We start from the raw sequence: 25,006 nt of genomic DNA, 5'->3' as shown, positions 1-25,006 counted from the left end.
CCACCTCACTCTCCCTAAACATGAGAGCAGCCTTCTCATCTGCTGAGGTTTGACCCCAGGACTCCCCATGTGGAGCATCTCGGAGGCAACATGGCTGGAAGTGGGACCACATTTGATGAGACTGCACTGATTTTACTTGGTTGATAGATTGCTGAATAGCGAATCCCTCCAGGTTTCCAAAAGAAGTTCTGATTCACTCTTAACACAGGTTTTTCAGCGTCACCTCACTGTTAACACCACGGTTGGAGGGGTGCGGCTATCAGGGCGTTTGACTCCCCCCAGGGGCCCCTTCCCTCCCTCCAGCGGGTGGGGCCTGTTTTCCATACACAGTCACAGAAGGGCTCCTGGGGGGTGTCCACTCCTGGAGCCTATTCACGGTGACCGCGGAGTGTCTCCTGAGGACCACACCCTGAAAGTCCCTCTCCCCCTGCTGGCGGGGCTGATTCCCTGAGAGCCTCCAGGGGGGCCTTTGGAGGACGCCTTCTAAAAGACCATTCCATGGGGTGGGGGCCTCCCAGCCGGCAGCATAGGTGCGCCAGTTTCTCACACATTTGTCAGGTTTTAGGGAAGTTCAGAACCTCAGAGGGCACTCCCCACACTGTGGGGGGCAGGGTGTGCCTCTCTGCAACGCAGGGAGCTGGGCTCTGTGCACAGTCCCGGCACCCAGGCCGTATCCATACCCATCAAATCAATATTCCTGGACGTGGAGATCTATCTTTTGTGTGTGTGTGTGTGTGTGTGTGTGTGTGTGTGGCAAGGTGGGGCCGGGTGTGCTGAGCACAGGTGGGCTGAGTGGAGGGCCCGCATTGCCTCCTGATCATGCCATGAGCCTGGCAGTGCCCAACCTGTCTGACGGGGACCTGCACCTGCCCTGTGTGTTTCTGTGCGTGTTTGCAGCGGCAGTTTGGACCTGCTCAGGGCACCCTCTCCGGGAACACGGGAAACTCAGAGAGTGGTCTGTGAGGGAGGGACAGACCCTCCCTGTGCCCGCTGTCCCTCGGGCTGCCGGAGGGGGAGGGGCGTTACCTGGCGATCTTGTCTGTGCAGGACATGGTGATGAGCTGCTCACCCAGCAGGATGCCGTCCCAGGTCTGCACAGAGCTGGGGCCCCGGACAGGCACGGTGCCCTCCCCGGATTCAATCTTCGTGCGCAGGTGCCCGCGGAACTTCCTGACGATGTGTTTGCTGCTGGTCACTAGGAGATGAGAGGTGGTGTGTGAGGTGGCTGGCACCCTGTTTGCCCAGAGACACACAGGCTCCCAGCTTGGAGGGAGGGGAGGTCTGCACTCAGAAACATCTCAAGTGCCACTGCCCATGTGTTAGGACAGGGAAGCACATGTCAGCGCCAGGACAGGAGTTTCTTGTGGTGAAGAGCTGGGCTCCAGGGCACCACCTGGAGCGGCTTGGCCACCTACTGGGAAAGGGCCAACTGCACGTGTCTGAGGTGCTGCTGCCATTTGGTCACAGGCCCTCAGCTCTGCCCAGGCACGGAGCAGCAGCCAGGCCAGCACAGCCAGGGGCTCTGCGCTCCCGCTCCCTATTCACACTGAGGTTTGAGTTCCGTCATTTTCACATGTCATGAAGTAGTAGTATTCTTGTCACCCTTTCGAACATCTAAACCTGTGAAACCATGCTTAGTTGACGGGCCACACAGAAAAGACAGTGGGCGGGACTGGTCTGAGGGCTGTGGTCTGCCCTCCCTGGTCTGGATTTTAATCTTGGCCCTATCATAGCCTAAAACCATGGTGACACAGTGACTTCATACTAAAGTTGGGGTAATACTGGTGCCTGCCTCCTAGGCTGTGGGGATGACATGAGAGAGGACACAGTACTGGCTGTTACTGAAGGGCAGGGCTGTGTGAGGCAGGGGTCTGCTATGCCCAGGAATGAGGTGACAGAGCCTAGGGATGGGTCCCTGTGGGTCCCTAATGCCTGTGCTCTGTGTTCTTTATCCTTTCCTTTCCAGAACTCTCTCTCCACACATGCAGACACACACACACACACACACACACACACACACACACACACAATGTACCCCCACCCATAGTTATCTGGAGAACTAGCATGAACGAGGGGATGATTATATTTACTTTTTCTTTCTTTAAAAAAGTTCTGTATATTGTCTAGATTATACTGTAATTTGGAAATGGTTAACTTCTTTGCACACACATTATTTACAAAATAGTACAGTGATTTCTACATTTACTTTACATATGATGACATGGATGGATTCTAGATGCTTTCTTTAAAATGCTTCAATTTTTGTTTTAGAAGTTGTGGAGATGGGATTACTCTCTCATGTATACTTACCGAATACATCAAATAATAGATAATATACATGTTTATGCAGGCACCTTCTCTTACAGATCTCAAAGTAACTTCCAGTATGTTTTCTCATTTCTAAGAGCTAAACTTCTTTTACTACATACTCATAGTACCCCAAGGCCATCTCATTGGAAGAAAGATAGCCATACTTTTCAGAGAAAGTAAACATTCAAGAGGTTTCAGATTGCTTTGTGATCCTGCTACCAAGTGAGTACTTAATGAGATCCAGTTTGGACTGGTCTGTGAGTCATCCACAGAAGGAAGAACCAAGGACAGAGGCTGAGCCTGGGTGGGCACAGACAAGGAACACCCAGCCCTCGCCCCTTGTTGCAGCTTTAAGTGGCACCATGAATCATGACAGTGACGATGATGGTGATGATGGTGACAATGCTGATGACAGTAATTGTGGTGATGGTGGTAATGGTGATGACAATGGTGATGGTGAAGCTGATGATGATGATAGTAATGATGGTGATGATGGTGATGGTGATTATGATGGTGATGTTGATCATGACAAAGATTATGAGAGTGAAGATGAGAAATTGAACATAGAATAGTTCTTATCAATCAAAATCATGTGAGCCCTCTGGTTTGACCTAGCTTTTTACACTGTCCAGGAGGGGTCTTTATCACATCACTTCCTATGGCCGGCAGCCTTGGGAGAGTAGAGGACGAGCATACCTAACAGTTTCCACAGTTTACCACATGTTAGTACCTTGCCTCTTCCATGTGGGGGATAGTTTCTCAGGGAATATGGTACTTGCTGTCCCTCTCTTTCTGGTGATTATAGTATTCATAACATTCTCTCAATGCTTCTACTACTGTGCCATTTTCCAGAACTTAAAAGTGCTTATTATATTGTAGGGTTTTCTCAAATTTTATTCTTCTTTCTGCACAACTAACTTCCCATGAAATAGACCCTACAGTTAGTAATGCCATGACAACAGGGAGGCCTGGCTTGACTTAACAGCTGGTTTCAGGAGCTAACCCAAGGTTTTTGGCACATTAATGTTTCCTGAAGAGTCAGGTGCAGGAGAGGTTCCTGAGAAGTGTTTATTTTGGAGGTGTTAACGCTCAGGCTGCCTTCTCTACCAGCTTCCTGATGAGTATGATCAGTCCCTGGGCTCTGAGTGTTGATGATCTTACAGAGCCCTTTCCCTCTGGCTCTCTCGTGCCTCATTGTGAGAGGCAGGAGAGAGTCAAAGATGCTACTTCAAGTGGAACAAAATGCCAAGTGAACCAGAAACTGCAGGGAATGGAACTTCAATAACCTGTAGGGAGTTTACGGTGTGCCCTACAGCAGAGATGTGAAACGTGAAAATCCTGCCTGCTGTCACACATATACACTCCCAAATCCATGAGTACATTCTAGTCTAATGCTAATTGTCCAAGTCACCAGACTCTTTATTATGGTATTTATTAATCTAAACCCTTACCTTTGGAGACTGATGTCATGATAGGGTGAGGGTGGTAATACTCTTTAGGAAACTGTTAGGTGACTATTTTATTTTTTAGGACAGAATCAATGAGAGGGGGAGATAAATCACAGTTGAAGAAGTCCACCTAGGAGCCAAGATCTAGCTAAAAGGTAACACCTGGTTGCTGCGAGGCAACAGGGGAGAGAAAGAGAGTCAGACATGGGAAAACAGGTATAGGAAAGAAAGAAAATGCTTTTAAACATCAAATAAACTTTTAAGTTTCAAGTCATCTTCAAAAGGCATATTCTAGAAAGTATACCTGTGAAGCAATCTAGAATTTATTTTAATAATGTCTACAGTATTTGTCATGTGATCACGTGGGTGTCCTTTGTCTTACTTGATGAAGACAGTGTGTGAGGATAGTGCATAATGAGGCCATTTACATTCATTAATCCTACGATGCACGGACACATAGGGCATGTTTCTGTAACTCAGCAGGCAAACCTGAAGACAGGGACTTCAGGAAGTACTTAGGTTCCCCGACTTCCTATGGGATTGTGGGCTTGTCTCTTGAACTGCCCTAATGTACAATACATGGACTAGGACATACGAGACATTTAGCACACATGTTTAAGATATGACACAACTGTGCTCTTTTTTGTGGTGTCTTATGCGAAACAGGTTGGAGAATTGCACTAAGCTATTAAATTCTTGGGAAAATGCAGTAAGAATGGACTTTATCAGGCTATTTAAGAACATGCCAAGAGAGAGAACTTTGAATTAAGAATATTGGTGAGCTTGAGGGAGGACAGTAGTTGTCCTACAGCCACAGGGAAGTGCCCAGCATCACTCTAGTCAGCTCAGGGTCTTGTCAGCACTGCCTTGGGTCTAGCCCAGGCCTCCCAGAGCTGCACAGGAAGTGAAATTATCTACGTGGTTGTCTGAGAGGGTCAGATCAAGACCTCCGCAGGCAGAGCCTGTGGCTGGAGCTGCTCTGGCCCCACCGGTAAAGGCCTTGCTGCCGGGTCTGCTTGGCCTTTGTAGAGACCCCAGCGCACGCGCTGAGCATGCAGACCTTCCCACGACACTGGCAGGAGATACACGCCCAATCGGGGAAGGGGGCAGGTTAGGGGTTTCCAAACTGGTGGCTCAAAACATGGGTGATCCTTATCCTCAGAAGCACAGGGTGAATGGTGAAAGCACAGACCCTGGGGCCCCGCCACACCAAACGTACCAGAGTCTTGGGGAAAGTACAGGCGACAGGAACCTGCATTTTAAGAACTTTCCCAGGAGGTCCTGCCCTTTCAAGCAGGAATTTGGGTTTCCTGCCCTTACTGAACAGGTAAGGGAAGGTGATGGTGGTGATGATGATGGTGAAGCTGAGGATGGTGATGATGATAATGGTAGGACTCTTGGCAGCTGGTTTGCAGGACAAGCTGGCCAGGGGCCCCTCCTCAGTGTCCCCAGTAGAATGCATTGGGAGACACGCCAGCCTCAATAACTCGGGTGCAGCACCTCATTTTTGCCTGGCATATCTGCGGACAAAATGTGAGGAAATGCTTTATTTCCCCCCCTCAGCAGCACCTGCCACTTCTAAAAAGCACCATGAAATAAAAGACGCCTGTGACTGGAAGCAAACCCCAGGGTGCATCCGAGACATATCTGTTTTGTTTTTCTAAACCCCCGGCTTTGCAAGTTGGAGTCAAGGGCTGGGGAGGCCACAGCAGGTGCCTGAAGTGCAGAGGCGGGAGTCCAATGAGCTAGAACTGCCCCTCTGTGGGGACCAGCGGGCTCAGCGGGATGGGGGCTCCCGCTGGGAGGAGGCTGCATGATAAAGCCAGTCCACATGCCTGCAGGGCCTCCCTCCAGACCCTGAGGGCCCTTGTCTGGGTCTTCTTGATGCCAAACCTTTCAAGTGAAAATGGAAAGATAATTCCAGTAGCTAAATGGACCACATTTCACAGTATTAGGTGGGCTGGGGTCATGCAGGCCTGGTCTGATGAACCTCTCAAGAAAAATGAATGACTTCGTGTTATTTTTTCCTCTTTCTCTTTCTGAGCTGGCGTGGGAGTGAGGGAACCCTGGTGTGACTCCAGCGGGCTGCGGCCGGCAGAACTCTTTCTGGGAGGCAGGGCTGCGTCCACTGCTGGGGCCAGGCCCACCCCAACCTCTCATCACGCCAGGGTAGCACCTGGAAAGGTCCCGGGTACTTAGTGGATTCCACTCTCTTGCTTCTCATTAGACTTGGCTCTTCCACTTACTTTCAATGGGGTTGTTGTATGGACCAAATGTTTGTGTCCCTCCAGTTCTCATGTTGAAGCCCTAACCCCCGGGGAGATGGTATGAGGAGGTGGGGCCATGAAAGTTGGTTCACCTACAGGTGGAACAGAGTGTTGTCCCTCAGCCTCCACCATTCATTAGGAGCGGATCCCTCATCTCGCACATACACTTAATGTATGGCCCACGTCAGGAGAGTTGCCTCATGCAGTTTCTGGGAGGGTGTGCGTGCATGTACATGTGTGTGGTGTGTATGCACAATATACACGCACATACTATCAATAATAGACTTTCTTAGCTGCACACTCTTTATTATACATGGAGACACTGACCCTCAGACCCACACGAAGACCCCGCTGTGTCCTCGCTCTGGAACGCGGTGCCCCCCTGGTGGTGGAGGTGAGTGGGCCCGTGGGCACCTTCTCTGAGAAGTCCCAGAGGGCAGGTCTCACGAGGGGGTCAGCGCGAACTCTGAGTGATGCCAGCTACCCTGGGGAGGTGTCTTTGCTGCCTGGCATCAAGCTTTGTTAAAAAACTGAGTTTTAGCCGTAAGAGGTTTTGCTCAGTGGGTAGAGTGTTGGCCTTCGTACTGAAAGGTCCCAGGTTCGTTTCCGGTCAAGGGCATGTACCTTGGTTGTGGGCACATCCCCAGCAGGGGGTGTGCAGGAGGCAGCTGATCAATGTTTCTTTCTCATCGATGTTTCTAACTCTCTATCCCTCTCCATTCCCCTCTGTAAAAAACAAAACAAAACAAAAAACTAAAAAAACCTAAAAACAAAACAAAACAAAACAAACAAAAAAACTGAGTTTTATTCTCCCAAAGTTGCAAAGAAGGTAAAGAAAGCAGCTTGGGTGTGCTGCCACTCCGTGAAATCCGGGCCCCGCCCTCTGTCATCCTGTCCTCCAGTTGGGCCGGGGAGTTTCTGACCTATTGAGATGGAGTGGGGACCCACGCAATGAAAGAGCTAACTTCAGATTTCACATCACTCTTCTCCCGTGTCCTGGCTCTCAGACTGACCTTTGAGAGGGATGGCTACACAGGATGGCAGACACCTCCTGTGTCCAGTGTCTCAGGGCCCGGCCACACCACACACGCAGGGTCTGGGCACAGATAGCCCGGGACCGAGGCCCCAACCCAGGAGAGCAAGGGCTGGTGAAAAAGGTAAAAACGCTGTTGCTTACGGTCCTTGGTGATTTCGTAGGGCGAGTGGAGGCGCGCGTCTCCACAGGGGGACGTGCTCACGTACAGGTGGAACAGGGTGTTGTCCCTCAGCCGGTAGCCGCCGTCCTTCAGCCGCACGAATACGGAGCGCTCCCAGTCCTCTCGCCGCTTGCTGGGGGCAGAAAGAGGCTGGGTCACGACTGTGGACTAGATGGACACGTCCTGATTGGGGGTGCTTTTGTCCCATTTTGTTGTTATTCCCCCGTTTTTTTCCTCTTCACCCTTGCATGGAAACTTCTAGAGTAGGGGAAACCATGTGAAGGCACACACAGCGGAAACCCGTCCTGTCTGCCTCCCTCAACATTCACATCCGGACTGATCTTCCCCCAAGCCCGGCTCTCGTGGGTAATGCATGTAAGCCTGCGGATTCACGGTCTTGCGGGATTGTGGGTTTTGCACGGCCTGCATGGGCACCCCGTTTCTGTATTCACAGGAGAAGGGAACTTTGAAGGAGGCAGAGCTCGGCTGCCAGCCAGTGAGGAACCCAGCGCACGGACCCACTTGCTCTGCGTCCAGCCATGGCCAGGGGTTGCTCCAGCACTGAGGGCTTGCAGCCTTTGAGGGCATGCCCTTTGCCCTGGACGCCTCCCACAGTCATCACACCCCTGGCTCCCCGAGGTGCTGAGGCCCCACTGGGTGCTGAGCCTGCCTGCTCTCCCCCCCCCAACACACCCCACTGTCACTGGCACAGCCCTGTTTCTGCCGCTCTGGCTGCTTTCACACGCCCTGCCCCATTGGTGATGGATTCTGTTCTGCGGGATCTGAGCTCACACAGGCAGCAGAATAGACATTCTCTCCCCAGGAAGCCCTGGAGGCACCCCACCAGCCTTCTGCTTCCTTGCCTCTGCTCCTTCCATGGCCAGGGCCCCCTCACTCTCTCAAAACGCCACCCCCCAACCTTGGAGCAAACGCAGAGCCTGCCCTGCTGGGTGGCTGTTCGAGACTCGCTGCCTTTTGTTGGCTTTCCTCAACCTTTGCTTAATCCCCCCCGGGGGGTGGGGTGGGGCGGGGCTGAACCCCTGCCAGCCAGCGGCTTGGTGCCAGCATGCAGCCAGCCCAAGGTCCGTGTGGGCCCTGTGCCTTCAGTGCCACAGAAAAGTTAGGGATAACTGGAATATTCTTGGAGATTTAGGAGAAACCCTTCCCATGTTTGGAGAGATTTGCAGCTCTGTCCCCACGTTCAACTCTGGCCACTTCCACAGTAGGGCTGCAGCTCAATGCCAGGGTCATGCATTGCTTCCCTGAGCCAGCCTGGCATGCTTCTGGCCCTTCCTGCCCTTGCATGGCCACTGCACATGCCAGCGACATGCAGGAGTCACTCTCTGTGCCCCTGGCACCCCGAAACCGTGGCTTGGAGAAACGCCATCTCAAAGGATGCAGAACAGCTGGAGAGGCAGGAAGACACGTTTCTGACAAAGACAGAGCCATGAAGTCACGGTGACCAAACAGCTGGGCACAAGGCTCATGTCACCTGCAGTTCTCTGGATTGTGGAGATGCCAGTGCAGGGCATCCTGGCGGCTCCAGCAGGCTGCCCAGAACACGGGACATCCCAACGTGAGAGCATCCTCCTCAGGGTCTGGACAGCCCCTGCTTTTAGAACAGCCCCCTGCAGCCATGCTCAGGGAAGTGGCAGGCAGGAGACAGCATCTAAGGTCCACCACCGGCCACTTCCGTCGTGGTCTAGGGTACAAGGTCTGGGAGTGGGCACACCGGGGCTGTGGGGTGCAGGACAGGGTTGGAGTTGAACCTGGCTGAGGTTTCAGGTGCACTCAGAGTGCTGGGGTCCAACCCCAGCAGGTCCAGGGGTCCCCAAAGGTGTGGATGGAGTCGGCGAAGAAGGAATGACACAGAGACAGTGTTCAGTTGATCAGCAGCCTAGCCAGGATCTCCAGCCAAGTTCTGTGTCCATGTTCTCTTGCTAGGTTCTCCAGCCAGGTTCTGTAGCCATGTTCCCTTACTAGGTTCTCCAGACAGGTTCTGTCCAGGTTCTCCAGCCAGGTTCAGTCACCAGGTTCTAGTCAGGTTCTCTTGCCATGTTCTAACCAGGTTCTGTAGCCAGGTTCTGTCTCTAGATGCCGGGCGCCAACCCCAGCAGGTCCAGGGGTTCTGTCTCTAGGTTCTTCATCTAAGTTCTGTGTTCTAAGTTCTGTGTCCTGTTGTCTTGTTACATCTGTATTTATACCAGTTGATTCCAATCCTATCAATCTCTATTCCAAAGGTTAGGGTGTTTCTTATCTCCATTCCAGGGAGTAAAGATTATGTAGCTTAAGCATGATTGTTTGTAGTTAAAGTGATTGATTACCCACCTGGCACTTAGTTAAGAGGTTTTATTCCCTCTCTAACTTCAGAGGAAAATCCCTACCTGGGGAAACAACCTTTCTCGGAGAGGTGACCTTGGTTAAAACACATAGTGCCAAGAAGGTGAGAAAACATATTAAGAACAGTATGCCTTATATGCCAGGTCCCTTGAAACAGCAAGGATGGACTGGCTCCCGGCAACAGAGCTACTGGCTGGGCCATGGGAAGTTGGCCTGGGCTTGACTGGTGGCATTTGAGCCCCATGGCCCAGGATGGGATGAGACCTGGGGAAGGGAAACTGAAGGGCAGGTTGTCTCACAGCCCAGCATCTGAGAGGAAGCAGCTAGTCTTGCAGAATAAATCCTCGCTCTGTAAGAAGTGTCCTTGGCTGAGAAATTGTCAGAATAGGAGACAGACACGGGCAGAGGCAGGTGCAAACCCTAGCAGTTCTGCAGGTTGCAGGTGAAAGTCCTGGACGTACTGGAAGTGGGCCCTCTCTGAAGTGGGCACGACTTTGTCAAAATGGAGCTGGAGTGTTGGAATGCAGTGGGCCAGGGAGCGGGGCGTTGCTCTGGGTAACAAGCACAGTCCCCTCCCTCAGCTCCCTCGCCACCATTCTGCTTCCAGGAGGGACAGCGCCATCTCCCAGAGATGGGCTTTTCTGTGAGGTTTTCTTTCTTTGTAAAATGCAAGGCTAGTTCTGAGATGAGCAACTGGGGGCTGGTGGTGGAAAGAGTATTGCCTTCCCTTAAGCCCACAGGAAAGGGGCACCTTACGTCAGAGCTGGGGGCTGCCCCCTTGGAGACGCCTCTGCACCCTCCAGACAGCCCACAGTTCCCATCATCTCCTTGTGTGTGGGGTTCGGAGGGTGAGTCACCGTGAATGACAGTCGGGCAGCATGGGGAGCCATGGGGTGGCTGTAGCCCTCTTTCTGAATGGTGCCCTTGACCTTTCATGCACTCTGGCCCCATGAATAGAGCATCGCACCAGCTGCCTGTGCCTTTACAGCAGTGTGCTGTGCTGTCACCTAGAGACCCCCTGCCATGCACTGAACGTTTGTGTCCCCCAAACTCATTTGCTGACACTAGGAGGTGGGCCTCTGGGGGGTGATGAGGTCATGAAGGTGGGGCCTTAGCCATAATGGGATCAGTGCCCTTATAAAGAGACCCAGCGAACTTCCTCGCCCCTCCATGCCCGGACTCAGCCAGAAGACACTTCATAACCCAGGAAGAGGGTTAATAGACAGCAGACATGGAGGCTGCTGGCGCCTTGACCCTGGATGATCAGCCTCCTTCTGAGCGTCAGTGATTAAGGTCCCAAGCTGTGGTGCAGCCTGAGCTAAGACACCCTGAAGGTTTTAATAGAAAATGTCATCGGATGGAATGGGTGTGTGACAATGGGGGTGTGACATGTTCCTACGTGTGGGGGGATGTGCACCTTGCAGATGGTCTGCTGCAGTCACGGTCGCTCACAGGCAAGCAGGGGTTTCCTGGAAGGAGGCCCTAGAATCCCGGGGAGGTGTCTGCAATTTCAATGTTTGACCATCCTGTACAGCAACATTGCTGGTGCTTGAAGGATGCCACCCATCTGGGTAAAACGTGTATAGTAGGGGCAGCCGTCCACCATGCCTGGATACAGGGATTAACACCGGAGCTGGTCGCCGGCCACCAGCCTGAGCTCACACCCAGCGCACACGCCCCTGGGACCGGCGCTCACCTCAGGTGCAGCTCCAGCTGCGCGTACAGGAAGTGGAGCAGTGCCCTCCGGGCCACGGTCTCTGCGTGGCAGTCGTTGACCACCAGGCCCTGGTCACTGATGTACTCGCCGCTGATGCACTTGGTCCCTGAGGACAGGACGACAACCTGAGCTTGCCGGACATCCAGGCCTGGGGACAGAGAAGGCATCAGTCAGAACACAGAGCACTGCCTGCTCCATGGGGTGACTCCACTTTTCTCCCGTGCACCCCCACACCCCCGCCTCAGCCCACCCAGGGGCCCGCCACCGTCAGCTTTGAGATCTGTAAGCGGCGAGCCTCCATGTTCACTGTACTAAGCAGGGGACAGCACAGGCCAGGAGCACCGTCCAGCTGCTGGGAGGTGGGGCTTTGCGGGGCTACAGCAGGTGCTGGGTGACCTGTGCCCGCCTAGTTTCAGGACGGCACCGCCAGCTGAAATGTTCATTCCCAGAACTCAACTGAGTTCTCAAACCAAGATCAGCAGGGGGACCCGAGGGGTCTCTAGCTGATGGACAGGGTCTTGGGAAGAGAAGGCAGAGGAGTCAGTGCAGTGACCAGCCACCAAACAAGTGATACAGGGCACTGCCCCCCTCTACCTGAGGGACAGGAAGCTGGAGGGCTCCTGGGTTTTGGGTTGCAATTCTGAAGAGCTCAGAGCCCCCAGCCTGGCCACAATCGTTGTGATTACCCAGTGACTCCAGGAATCTTGCCACTACCTCCCCCTGGTCCTGTGGGCTGAGAATCGCATCCTAATGGAAAGATATGCTGATGGGAGCATGTTGTGTACAGGATGGGCGTGGAGGCCAAGAAAGGAGCAGATTCTGAGAGAACAGGCCCTGCCTGGCCTCCCTGCATCCTGCCCACCCATCCCAGTTAGTGTTTGCCTCTGAGGCTGCCTAGGGCTCCAGGCAACTTTCCTGTGCAAACTCAAGACCCCATGGAGAGAGATTGGGGGAGGGAGAGAAGGAGAGAGAGAGACATCGATGTGAGAGAGACACATGGATTGATTGCCTCCTGCATGTGCCCTGTCAGTGCTGGAGAGCAAACGTGCAACCAAGATACCTGCTCTTGACCAGGAATTGAACCTGAGACCCTTTGGCGTGCAGGCCGACACTCTATCCACTGAGCCAAAGCAGCCTGGGCAAGTCCATGTAATTAGATGGATTGCCTGGGGCAACTGGAGTGAGTAGCAGATTCTGTTTTCTGGCGCTGCCACCTGATGTCAAGAGAATGTGGTCAGGCCACCTTAGCCAGTTGCACCTTTTAACAGACGTCTGCGGCCTGCTGGGCCCCACTCTATGAGTCCTGCAGACCAAGCACATGCTGGAGCGAACCTTCCGTGTCTAATGACATTTACTTCTCCAAACGCCAGACAGAGCCGGGCAGGTAATAAGTTCCTTATACATGCAGGTTGCTCAGCGGAAAGTTCTACCCTGAGAGCTTAGTTTGAAAGCCTACAAGCTCCCGGCCATTCCCACTCCACTCAGCATGGCTCTTTCTGTAGAGACAGAGCGGAGAGGAGAGAGGAGAGAGGGCCCACTGAGCACTGCAGGTGGGAGGAGGCAGGAATGGGGAGAGGAGGGTGGATTGAGCCGAAGTCCGCTCCCTTGGTTGTGTCAGGGGCTGGCCTGCTATGTGTGCGGTGAGACCGCCGGGCAGATGGACGAGAGCTGCACAGTGTTGCTTCCTGTCTGTCCAGGTCCCTCCTTCCTCGGTCTCCATTTCTGTGGCCCTGAAAACGGTCTGGATGTGGGCTGGGTTGGTCACTGCTGACCCCTCTCTGCTGAGTCTGACCACATGGAGACCTCAGGAAGCAACTGGACATTTACCTCCCTACGTCTGGGTCACAAAACAGCAGCCACTAGCTATGCTGCTGTAAGACAAGTGGAAACAGAATACAACGACCCCCCTGTGGAGTCTTCCCCAGGACCGGCCAATATACATAGAAGGAGCTCAAAATGCAGCTGCTCCCCTTTCCACAGGGCCTGGCTCTATGGCAGTGGCTCCCTAGGTGGACTAGAGAGACATTTGTCCATGGTACCTCACTCCAGAGGGAGCCACATTCTAACTGAAATGCCTACCCAGTGGCACTGTGGAGAACTAGCCAGTGAGCAGCTGTCTTGACAGAAAAATCCTTTTGCAGATTCCAGCTTCATTTAAGCAGGTATTCAGAGTAATGGAAGTTAACATTTATAACTACTTCCTGAAGTTTTCCAGCATGCAGATGTCTGGTGCACCTGCGGTATAACTTCTCAACAGACAAGGGTTTGAGACCTGGCCCCGCCTCTCCTGGGGCTGGTCTGCTTCTCCTCTTTGGGTTCTGGGGAAATTAGAGCTGCTGGAAACAGAAACGGCTTCCCCTTCACCCCTCATTAGTCCGTGCTCCGCTTCACTCCAGGCGCTGCCACAGTCGTGACAATTTTGTGGCCCAAGAAATGCGCTATTTGCTCATCCGCTCTCTGTTAACCCGCCTCCTGGGTGCCAGCCCATCCTAAGGAGCAGGAGACACTGAGGGGTCTAAGACACTGTCCTGTCCTTCAGAGTATTTGTCATGAACTTAGGGAATGACAGAGACAGACATGTCTACAGGTAAGTTACTGTGTGATACATATCACTAAGTGCTGCACCCAATGTCACTAACACTGGAGAAGGAGGAGCGGGTAGGGGGGTGGAGCTGCCGACACAGGCTCCCTGGAAGCAGAGACTTGAGTCAGCGATTCCTGGGCAGTGATTTATTGAGAGGGTTTCCTCAGGAGGAACCTGGAAGACAAGCATGGAGATAGGCTAGGATGGGGATGAAGCCAGGCAAAGAGAAGGTGTCACTTGGGTTTCATTTCAGGTGATCTGATAGAAAACTCTGGAATGTGCAGGGCACCACGAAGGCACCCTGCTGTGGGGGAAGGTACTGCCTGTTTACCCTCCCCCCCCCCACCATTTCCCGCTGGGGAGAGGGTCAGTGAGGAGCTGGGAGTGGCACCTACTAGTACACAGCCTGTTGCTACAACCAATGAAACTCAAGTTGGGGTAGAAGCAGGACTCAGCACACAGAGGTAAGGGGTTATTTCTCTTCCCATAAAATGGCTATTGAGACTAAAACGCTTATGCTGACAACATGAGGAACGGTCACGAAAAATATAAACACATTGATTTGTATAGAATAAGTATAAAAAGTGATCAGAGCTCCCCTCCACCCCCAAAGCACTAAGCCATTAGTTTTGTGGGAGATTTCTACCAAGTAGCAGACGATTCCAAGGCCACCTGATGTGTTTCAGAGCCTATGAAGATAAAGAAAACTTTCCAATTGTTTTATTATAAAACTAGAGGCCTGGTGCATGAAATTTATGCAGGGGAGAGGGGGGGTGTGTCCCTCAGCCCAGCCTGCACCCTCTCCAATCTGGGACCCCTCCAGGATTGGGCCTAAACAGGCAGTCGGACATTCCTCTCACAATCCAGGACTGCTGGCTCCCAACTGCTCATTTGCCTGCCTGCCTGATTGCCCCTAACCACTCCCCTACCAGCCTGATTGACGTCTAATTGCTCCCCTGCTGGCCCAATTGCCCCTAACTGCCCTCCCCTGCAAGCCTGTTTGCCCCTAACACTTCCCTCCTCTACTGGCCAATTTGGTTCTGATTGGTTGGTTTCTATGCCAGTCATTATCAAATGCTCTGCCTCTGAGGCAGCCATTGGCTCCCCACAGTTCACCCAGATTTGTTCTGATTGGTCAATTTCTATGCAACTAGAGGCCTGGTGCATGAAATTTATGCAGGGGAGAGGGGGGGTGTGTCCCTCAGCCCAGCCTGCACCCTCTCCAATCTGGGACCCCTCCAGGATTGGGCCTAAACAGGCAGTCGGACATTCCTCTCACAATCCAGGACTGCTGGCTCCCAACTGCTCATTTGCCTGCCTGCCTGATTGCCCCTAACCACTCCCCTACCAGCCTGATTGACGTCTAATTGCTCCCCTGCTGGCCCAATTGCCCCTAACTGCCCTCCCCTGCAAGCCTGTTTGCCCCTAACTGACCTCCCTGCCAGCCTGGTTGCCCCTAACTTCCTTCCCCTACAAGCCTGGTCACTCCTAACTGCCCTCCCCTGCTGGCCCAGTCACCTCTAACTTTCCTCCCTTGCCAGCTTGATTGCCCCTAACTGCCCTCTCCTGCCAGCCTGGTTACCCCTAACTGACCTCTCTTGCCATCCTGGTCCCCCCATCTTCCCTCCCCTGCTGGCCTGGTCCCCCCACTGCGCTCTCCCCCGCAGGCCTGGTCCCCACCAACTGCCACCCCCCTCCCCTGCAGGCCTAATTGCCCACAACTGCCTCCCCTGCCAACCATCTTGTGTCTACATGGGGGTGGCAATCTTGTGTGTTGGAGTGATAGTCAATTTGCATATTACCTCTTTATTATATAGGATGCCCATATTATCTTGTTTAGAGTGAGACTAAACAAGGAAGAAAACTACAGATGGCCTCAGTTATGGATATTAAAATTTTAAAATATCGACCACCAAGCATCAGGGGAAAAAGCAATGCTAAACCACTGTGAGGTAGGTTTATTCTGAAATGCAAAAATAGATTATCTTAAAAAATTCAAGTGTAATGCAAAAATATGATTATAACCACAGACAGTGAGAAAGCACCTTACAAAATCCAACAACTACTTTGGATAAAAACTCAGTCAATAGAATAGATGATTGTTTTCCAACGTGATTTTTTATATATACATACCCACATCTACACATACAGGGTGGGGCAAATGTAATTTTACACCTGTTCATATGGGAAATAATACACTAATTAGTAAATAACAATACAAGAATAAACTCTATGTTTCACATACTCATAACTGTAAACCTACTTTTGCTACACAAGAGGTATATAAATAAACACACATGTATAGAGATACATGCATAGAGGTAACACACATATGTAAATTATATATACATATATATATATAAATACATATATAGGCACATATATTTTATGTAGGATGGTGCACACGCACACACACACACACCCTGCATCATGCTTAATGGGAAACACTAGACAGCTTTCTACTGCACTCAGGAACATGACCAGAATGCCCACGCTCACTCCATTACTTAACATCTCCTGAAGCTATTAGCCAACACAACAAGAGAAATTCGAGGTGCGATAATTGCAAAGGAGCTGGTAACACGATCACTGAACACACTGTGATTGTACATGCGGAAACCTCCAGAGAATGCAGTTGAAATACTGCTGGAAACAGTCAGGGAGTCGATGAGGTGGCAGGGCAAGTTAATATACAGAAATCAATAGCTTTCATATCACACCAACAACTAGTGAGAAGCCATAAAGGAGAAACCACTCCATTTATAGCAGCAGCAAAGAAGGGAATAGGAAGAAGTTTAACAATAAACAAGCAAGAACCACAATGAATAAAACATTAAAACCTGATGGAAAGATACCAACAAAACTCACACAGACAGAAGACAGGCCACATTCCCGGACTGGAAGCCTTGACACCCTGGGTCCTCTCTGAAGTGACGACGAGGTTAGGGTGACTCCAATAGGAGCAGCATCATGGGCTTTGTTTCTGGCAAAGACAGCCTGCTTCAGAGCATGGTTTTTTGTTTGTTTGTTTTTGTTTTGTTTTGTTTCTGAGCCACACAAGCTTAGTCTAATGGGTCACCCAGGGAATTCTGAAGACAAGCCCCTAGTAGACATCAAGCAGGTGATAAAAGCTCAGTGACAAGTCAAGTGGAAGGAAGCAGCGAGTCCAGAAATCCATGTGAACTCATGCAGAAATCTAGTGTGGTGTAAAGTTAGCTACTTCTCAACCGGAGGGGCAGAGATGCTCTTCCATGAACGCTGTCTAATAACCGAAGAACCACCTGACAAAGCGTCGTCACCTTACACCATGTCCCAGGGTAAATCCCAGTGGATCAAAGGTTTAGATGCAAAAAATGAAAAACTATGCATAGAGGGTAATAGCAGTTTGTTCAGCATTGCCAAAACTTGGAAGCAAACAAGATGTCCTTCAGTGGGTGAATGGATAAACGGTGACATGTTCAGTCAATAAAATATTGTTCAACATGAAAAAGAAATGAGCTATCAAGCCACGAAAAGACATGGAGGAACCTTAAACACATGTTGCTAAGTGAAAGAAGCCAATCTGAAAAGGCTGCATACTGTATGATTCTAACTCTGTAACATTCTGGAGAAGGCAAAACTCCGGAGAGTGAAAAGATCAGTGGTTGTCAGGGGTGAGGTAGGAGATGAACAGGGGAGCACAGAGGACTTTAGTGCAGGGGAGCCACTCTGTGTGTTACTCCAATGATAGATACTCACCATTATTCTCATCTGTCTAAAGCCCCAGAATGTACAACACTAAGAGTGGCCTTAATGTAATGGACTTTGGGTGATTTAAAAAAAAGTTATAACTATAGTAGAAAACATGAGATAATTTCTTTATAAATTTGGTGGGTGAAAGACCTTTCTAATTATAATTCAAAGTACCAAAGCAGTAAAAATTGTTATATTCAAATGAATAAAAAGAAAAACTCTGAGTGCACAAATATCTTAAAGGAGTAAAAAGACAATTGAAAACTGGGAAACCTTGCACTTTATATCACAAAAAAAGCACTCTTTCTCAAATATCTAAAAAACGTTTAGAAAAAAAATACCCCAATAGAATAATAGGAAAAAGCTATGTAAAAATAGTCAACAAAAGAATATATAAAATGGTTCTTAAATATATGTAAAAATATTCAACTTCTGATAAAACAAATATATATATATACATAATCAAGTTAAAAATGCAATGAGATATAATTCTTCATCTCTCAGGTTGATAAGCATCTGAAAGTTTATCAATGTGCAGTTGAAATGGCTGTGGGGAATCATCTCCCTGTAACTAGCTGGCAGGAATCTAAATGGGTAAAGGACATTTGAAGGATAATGGAACAATATCAGATTACAAATGAATACACCCTTTGATCCAGCAATTCTCTTTCTGGGAGTTTATCTTACCCATATACCTGCACGTGTGAAAATGATGTGTGTACAAAGCTATTTGCCTCAGCAGCATTTGTAATCCTATATAATAAAAAGCTAATATGCAAATGGTTGTCATGCCCTCATGCTGTCACGCCATAATGGCTCAGACACTCAACACTGGGGAGAGAGGAATGGGGACCAGCCAGGCACAAATGAGCTCTTGAGAGAGGAATGGGGACCAGCCAGGCACAAATAAGCTTCGGAGAGAGGAATGGGGACCAGCCAGGCTGTGGCCTGGGAGAGGGACAAGATGCCCGTCCCACGGTCCCAGGCGCAGTGCCTGTGGCTGTGGCCCAGGTGAAGCCACCCACCCACAGTTCCCTGAGGCTGTGGCCAGCTCAGGCAAAGCCAGTCTGGGTCCTGGGTGCCTGCAGCTGGCCAGAGGGAGGGAAGCCTGGGTGCTGGGTGCCTGCGACCGGCCAGAAGAGGGAATCCTGGGTCCCGGGTGTAGGGCCAGGCAGAGGCGGTTAGGCACTATCAGGCCAGCATGGGAGCAGTTAGGGGCGATCAGGCAGGCAGGCAGTTAGGGGCGATCAGGCAGGTAGGCAGGCGAGTGGTTAGGAGCCAGCGGTCCCGGATTTTGAGAAGCAGTTGGACATCTCCTGAGGGGTCCTGGATTGGAGGAAGTGCAGGCCGGGCTGAGGGACCCCCCCCTCCCATGCACGAATTTCGTGCACCAGGCCTCTAGTAGCAGTTAATACAAATGACCTGAATGCCCATTCATAGGGACTGGTTAACGTATAGATATCTGCCCCCTGGGCTTGTGGGGCTGTAAGACAAGGCAGAGACCTTCTCTATAGACGTAAGAAGATTTCTAAGATACATTATTATTATTATGTAGAAAAAGCAAGTTTCAGAGCAACATGTGTAATAGCCTACCTTTTGTGTTGAAAAGGGGAAGAGAAGAACACATGTATTTCTTGCACAAGTGTCAAGACTCTGGGTGGGTATCTGTCAGGGTCTGGGACTCTATCCTAACCCATCAGCTGGCAAGTCAGCCTGTTACCGTCTCATGGGTGCAGGAGGAAGACACGAGTTCCCAGGTCAGAGGTAGGGGCCATCATTACTCACAGCACGGCAGGTGGCATGGGGACCTTCATTTTGCCCTGATGCCTAAGCCCAGGCCTCCTAAAACTGAAGGCAAGACGTAGCAACTGCAAATAAGTGAGATCATGTGACATTTGTCTTTCTCAGATTGGTTTATTTCACTTGGCACATAGTCTTTAGGTCCCTCTATGCTGTCCCAAAGGGTAAGAGATCCTTTTTTTTTTTTTTTTTTTACAGCTGCACACTATTCCATTGTGTAAATGTACCACAGCTTTTTTTATCCACTCATCTACTGATGGTCATTTAGGCTGTTTCTAAATCTTAAATATTGTAAATAACGTTGCTACGAGCATAGGGGTGTATGTATTCTTTCTGATTGGTGTTTTGGGGTTTTTAGGATCTATTACAGTAAGACCCAAAGCATAAAAGTCATTTTGAAAGAGAAGAGCAGGAGCAGTACTAAAACCATCGATTTTTTAAATGTGGCCCAGTGCAAGCTCTCCATCCGACCTTGGCCCCTTGGAAGCTTGGAAGCAGTGGGCCACTCTCTGGCCTCGCCAGGCAGCTGCCAAACTGCTTTCTCTTTCAAAAGTACAATATGAGCCCTAGCCAGTTTGGCTCCGTGGATAGAGCATCAGCCTGCAGACCGAAGGGTCCCAGGTTTGATTCTGATCAAGGGCACGTACCTGGTTGCAGGCTCTCCCTGGGCCGAGCCCTGTTCGGGGCTCATGCAGGAGGTAACCAATTGATGTGTTTCTCTCACGTCGATGTTTCTTTCTGTATTTTCCTCTCTCTCCTACTCTTTCTGAAAATCAATGGAAAAAATATCCTAGGGTGAGGATTAAAAAAAAGTATAATATGAGGCATGGAACAGCCTGACATATCTCAGTGTGGGGTTAGGGAGAGACAAGAAGAGATAAATATACTTATATGCATAGCCCAAGGACACGGGCAATAGGGTAGTGAAGACCTGGGAAGGAGTAAAGGGAGGCGAGGGGATGGGAGGCATCTGTAATACTATCAACAATAAAAATTTATTAATAAAAAATGATATAGCAACCAGCATTAGAGAAACAAATATCAAAACAATAGAAATTAGAGACAGAAAACCATGGTCTTTATCCCCCGAGCAGATGGTCTGAGAGTGTGGTATAGAATGAATTCCAGCTCCCTGTTATCCAGAGCTGTGCCCGCTGGGTTTAATGACTCACAACTTCCCTTCCACAACCTATCAGCTCAGCGTTAGGAAGCCTTCCTCAGTGCTCAGCCTAAGTGACCTCCAGTTCCACTCCCTTACTCAGGTCCCCAGCCCCGGTGGTTTGCAGCCTGCGAATATTTGCAGAGTACTACCTGCAGTTTCACTTCTAGGCATTATCTGTTGAAAGTCTATGATTCTCAGTCTTCTCCTGCGAATCCATTTCTTCCTCATCTAAGCTGCTGTTTATGTTCTCTAAATTTCCCCTAATTAACTGCAAATAAAGTGGCCTAAAAAGTGCCTCACAGGCAGGTCTGGTCTGTGGGGACTGCCTGGGCCAGGACTGAGGACGGTATTTTTACACTGGACAGGGGAGGTTTTCTCCTGCTCAGGTTCTCATTTGTGGCCATCTCCCCAGCCCGAAGACACCAGTGGCCTCCAGACCTTCTGCTCTCTAAATGTTGCAAACGGCTCTGACCGGTTTGGCTCAGTGGATAGAGTATTGGCCTGTGGACTGAAGGGTCCTGGGTTAGATTCCAGTCAAGGGCATGTACCTTGGTTGCGGGCACATCCCCAGTAGGGGGTGTGCAGGAGGCAGCTGATCGATTTTTCTCTCTCATCGATGTTTCTAACTCTCTATACCTCTTCCTTCTTCTCTGTAGAAAACCAATAAAATATATTTTAAAAAATGTTGCAAACGGATGGGTTTTAGGAGGAAAGTAAGTTATGTGTGCGTTGCCCTGTGAATGAAGGACGATATGTCTGTAAAGGGCATTGGACCATGAGATGGGCTGGGTCTGACCGTCCCCATGCACAAGGTTGGGGTTGGATAACCATGTCTCTACTTGCTTGAGACTTTGGTCATGTAACCTTATCCATCGTCTCATCTGGAAAATGGGGACAAAACTGGTGCTATCAAGGTTTTGAAGATTAAAGAAAATCGTGTCACATGTGTAACATGTGGCTTTCCGAATAGCATAACAATGCCATCATTTTAGCTGTTAGTACTGCATGCCCTGCAGTTCCCCTGTGATCACATTTGTCTTCCTTATCTGCAGCCAGACCTTTTTTTTGTGACTCCTATTGCTGGAATGACAGTAAAGGCCACATGTGCTTTTATTACTTAGATGGACTATAAAGCTCACATTCTTCATCTGAGAACAAGAGGGATTGTTTGGAGCAGCTGGTAAACAGAGCGCGCTCAAGAGTTTCTTAAAAATAAATCTGACCATGGCGCTGGGCTACAGGCGCAACCAAAATCGGTCACGAGTCTCCCTGACAGCTCCCACCTTATCATCTCAAGGGCATATATTTATCTATGTCACTCACTCACTGTGCATTGAACACCCAACTTATTGGAGGGAGCGGGGATGCAAAACTACAATCCCAAGGCCCCTTTTGGCAGCTTGGCTGACAGCTGGGAAAGTGGGCAGGCACACTAGAGAGAGGGCCCTCAGTGTGACGCAGGCTGTGACACTTCGGCGGATGCTCCTGAGGGGATGGGTGATGGGACAAGTCAAGGCGAGTCTTTTAAGCAATTGGGAACCAAAGACGGTGTTGAAAGATCCTTGAATGGCCAGTTGTCCGAGGGATGTGGTCTCAGTGAGTGAGCTGTGTTTGGCTAAGTGCAGGGTGCCCCCTGGCTTGGGCTTCTGAATGATCTCAGATGCCTACTTAGGTAGGTGTCTGTGTGTTTGTGGAGCACAGCCAGCGCCCGGCACCTGATGCCAGGACCATGGAGGGCGGTACCTGGACCAACCACCTTCCCTCTCAGGGCCTCCTCCTGGGAGGTGGGGACAGAGCCTCCAGGCCTGCCTTTGCCGGCAGTGAGATCTGCTCCAGGCATGAGAGACAGGAAGCTAGTGTTGGGTGTTTTTCTAAATTCGCCTGGTAGAAGAAATTTCTTGCACGTTTAGGAACCAGTGATGTGACACCGATCCCCATGAATGTGAAACCCCAAGACTGGAATGAAAATCTCTTTGGAGGATCCTGAAAACCAGTCTCTGAGCAATGTTTCCAGGTGATTCAGGGCCAGGCGACTCAGGGATGTGGTATGTGAAAAGGCAGATGCAGAATTTTCACTCTTTCGACTGGCTGTTCGATGCCGTAGGGGCAGTTTGGGGACAGGTGGTTTTGCCTGCAGGGGAAGCTTTGGCTAAGCATCGGAAGCAGTTTCTTTGACATTGCGCGTTTGCACATGTAACTGCCCGGTTTGGAGTTCACCAGATTCAGGGGCGCCTGCAGAGAAACTTGGCTGTTGGGTGCCCGTGGAGACTTGCTGTTTGCTGTCTCCACGTTTTAAACGACCGTGAGTCCTAAGTGCTGACACTGGTGGGTTTTGTGAGTGAGCCGTGAGCCTGGGTTTCTAAGTGGCCCTCGGTGGTTAGAGCAAGTACAGAATCGCTTGTTCATTACTTTCCTTCAGAAGGAGTGGCTCCCTCCTCTGGGGTTGCCAGCTTGGTGAGGCCTGAGAGTGGCCTGCTGCTCTGAGGCCCACACGGGGCCAGGGTGGGTTGGAGGGCTTGCACTGGGCCACACGAAAAAATGGATGGTTTTAGGGCTGCTCCTTCTCTTCCAAAATGACTCGGCTTATTTTGTAAATGGAGCTCCCCACATAGCCTGAGGAGGAGTGAGGGACAGTGGGCATGGTTGAGTCTGCCGTGTCAGGTACAGACAGGACATACTGCTCACCCCCCGGGACTGGGACTGGGACCAGGACCGACAGCTCAGAGCCACCGAGGAGATGCAGAGACAGTGGACGGACGGACACTAACAATCACTCACGCATCCTGACCCACGTGAGGGGCTGACTGGTGGATGTGTTCCCCCCATGGAATGGAGCTCCCTAACTTAGTGGGGTGTAGGTAAGATGAGAGGTGAGCATGGGGGAAATCTTAGCAGAGGCTGTCCCAGAGGTTTCTGGGCGGTGCACCCCACGACACATGTGCCTGCATGTGCCTGAGGGAGGCAGGGGAAGTGGGGGCTGAACATGGAGTCTAGTGCCAACACAATCACATTTCAGCCATTGAGTTGACTTTGTCTACATGATAATAATGCGTCTGATGCACTTTCCCTAACAAATTAACTCAACCTTTCAAATTTTCACTTTCGGGGTCAGGGATGGGACAGACCCACTGCAGTCCTACTTCCTGCCCCACGGACCAGTCTCCCCTCTTCTCATCAGAGCTGAGGACTCAGGTGGTGCTCACTATCAAGTCAGTGACAGGGGAGTGGAGGCTGCCTTGAGATAGGCACCTCTCACTATCAGCTGCTTCCCTGATAGTGAAGGGGACACGGGTCAGCCCCCTCCCTTCCTGGTTCAGTCAAGCTCTGACCAGGACGCGGGGCAGCAGCACTTTGGGACAGGAGGAGAGAAAGCCAGGTGAATTACAGACGTGAAGCCATGAGGGGCCTGACGGGAGCCAGCAGCCCCCACCGGTGGCCAGCCTGCCAGCTATGTGAGACTAATAAGGTGGGACTTTGTTTAAGACGCTGCTGATCTGCCATCGTATGTCCCATTACTGATAAACTTCCGAATGCGAGAACTTCAGGCAGAACAAGGTAATCGCCAGAAGATGGAGGTGGCCAGGGTCGCTTCCAAGGAGGTTCGTTATCAGTTGTATCCCCAAACGCAAACATGGTGACTTAGCATCTTGCCCCCCCAAAATAGGATGACAGGAACTCTGCAATCAACTCTTTATCTTCCCAGGTGGACTGGCCGAGCAGACTTGCCCTATTAGGAACTCATTCTTTTAGATCAAAGGGACAGGGATGCAGCAGCTGATGTGAGTGATAAGCAGCATGACTGACAGGATGCCTGGCTGGAGCTGAACCCAGAAATAATGAGAGTGTGAAGCAGAACTCATACATAATTCATGAGCTAAATATTTTAAGTGAGGAGCCTTCCTCTTGGCAAGTGGTCACTTGAGGATCTCCGTGTATAGGAAGGAGGCTGTGGGACATGTTTGAAAGGGTGCAAAGGGGGAATCTCATCAGCTCCTGGATCCCGTCTCTCTGACAGGCACTTCTCTGATGACCCCCTGGTTCGGTCTCTTCTTTTCTCTGTGAGACTGAGGTTGGGCACAAGTGTCTGGTGTCCATCGGGTTGGTGACTTGAAACACTCTTTGGTTAATGGCAGGTAGTACAGGCAGGTGTATGTGTACTCACCCCCTCACTCCTCATCCCTGACCCTCTCCCTCTCCTGACTCGGCTGACGGCTGGCTCGTCCTTTTATTGGACCATTTTCAGGAATGACCCCAGAGCTGACTCCTCACCTTCAGTGGGAGCTAATGCTTCCTTCCTTCCTCACCTTCAGCCTGAGGGATCCTGACCTGGGCAGCACAGGTGGCAGCCCCCTGCACCAAGCCCTTTCTGGTGTGTGCCCAGAGCCCTCCTTCCTGGAGAACTCCCAAAGCCCAACACAGAGGAAAGAAACCAGGTGTAGACACAGGGGTG

The 25,006-nt window shown here is 50.7% G+C and overlaps 1 protein-coding gene across 1 annotated transcript in view; it reads right to left on the bottom strand.

Moving 5' to 3' along the window:
* Positions 1-25,006, bottom strand: part of LOC102761469 (double-stranded RNA-specific editase B2) — a 68,662-nt gene that overhangs the window by 35,026 nt on the left and 8,630 nt on the right. The window contains exons 2-4 of the mRNA XM_015560304.1: positions 11,258-11,426; positions 7,203-7,354; positions 1,027-1,195 (exon numbers count right to left, since the gene is read on the bottom strand). Coding sequence (XP_015415790.1) covers positions 1,027-1,195; positions 7,203-7,354; positions 11,258-11,426 — 490 coding nt within the window. The remainder of the gene's footprint in view (positions 1-1,026; positions 1,196-7,202; positions 7,355-11,257; positions 11,427-25,006) is intronic.

Source organism: Myotis davidii, unplaced genomic scaffold (genome assembly GCF_000327345.1).
Source record: "Myotis davidii unplaced genomic scaffold, ASM32734v1 scaffold194, whole genome shotgun sequence".
NCBI classification, from domain to species: Eukaryota; Metazoa; Chordata; class Mammalia; order Chiroptera; family Vespertilionidae; genus Myotis; species Myotis davidii.
The sequence above is the reverse complement of the archived record's forward strand: the minus strand, read 5'-3'. Positions and strand labels throughout refer to the sequence as shown.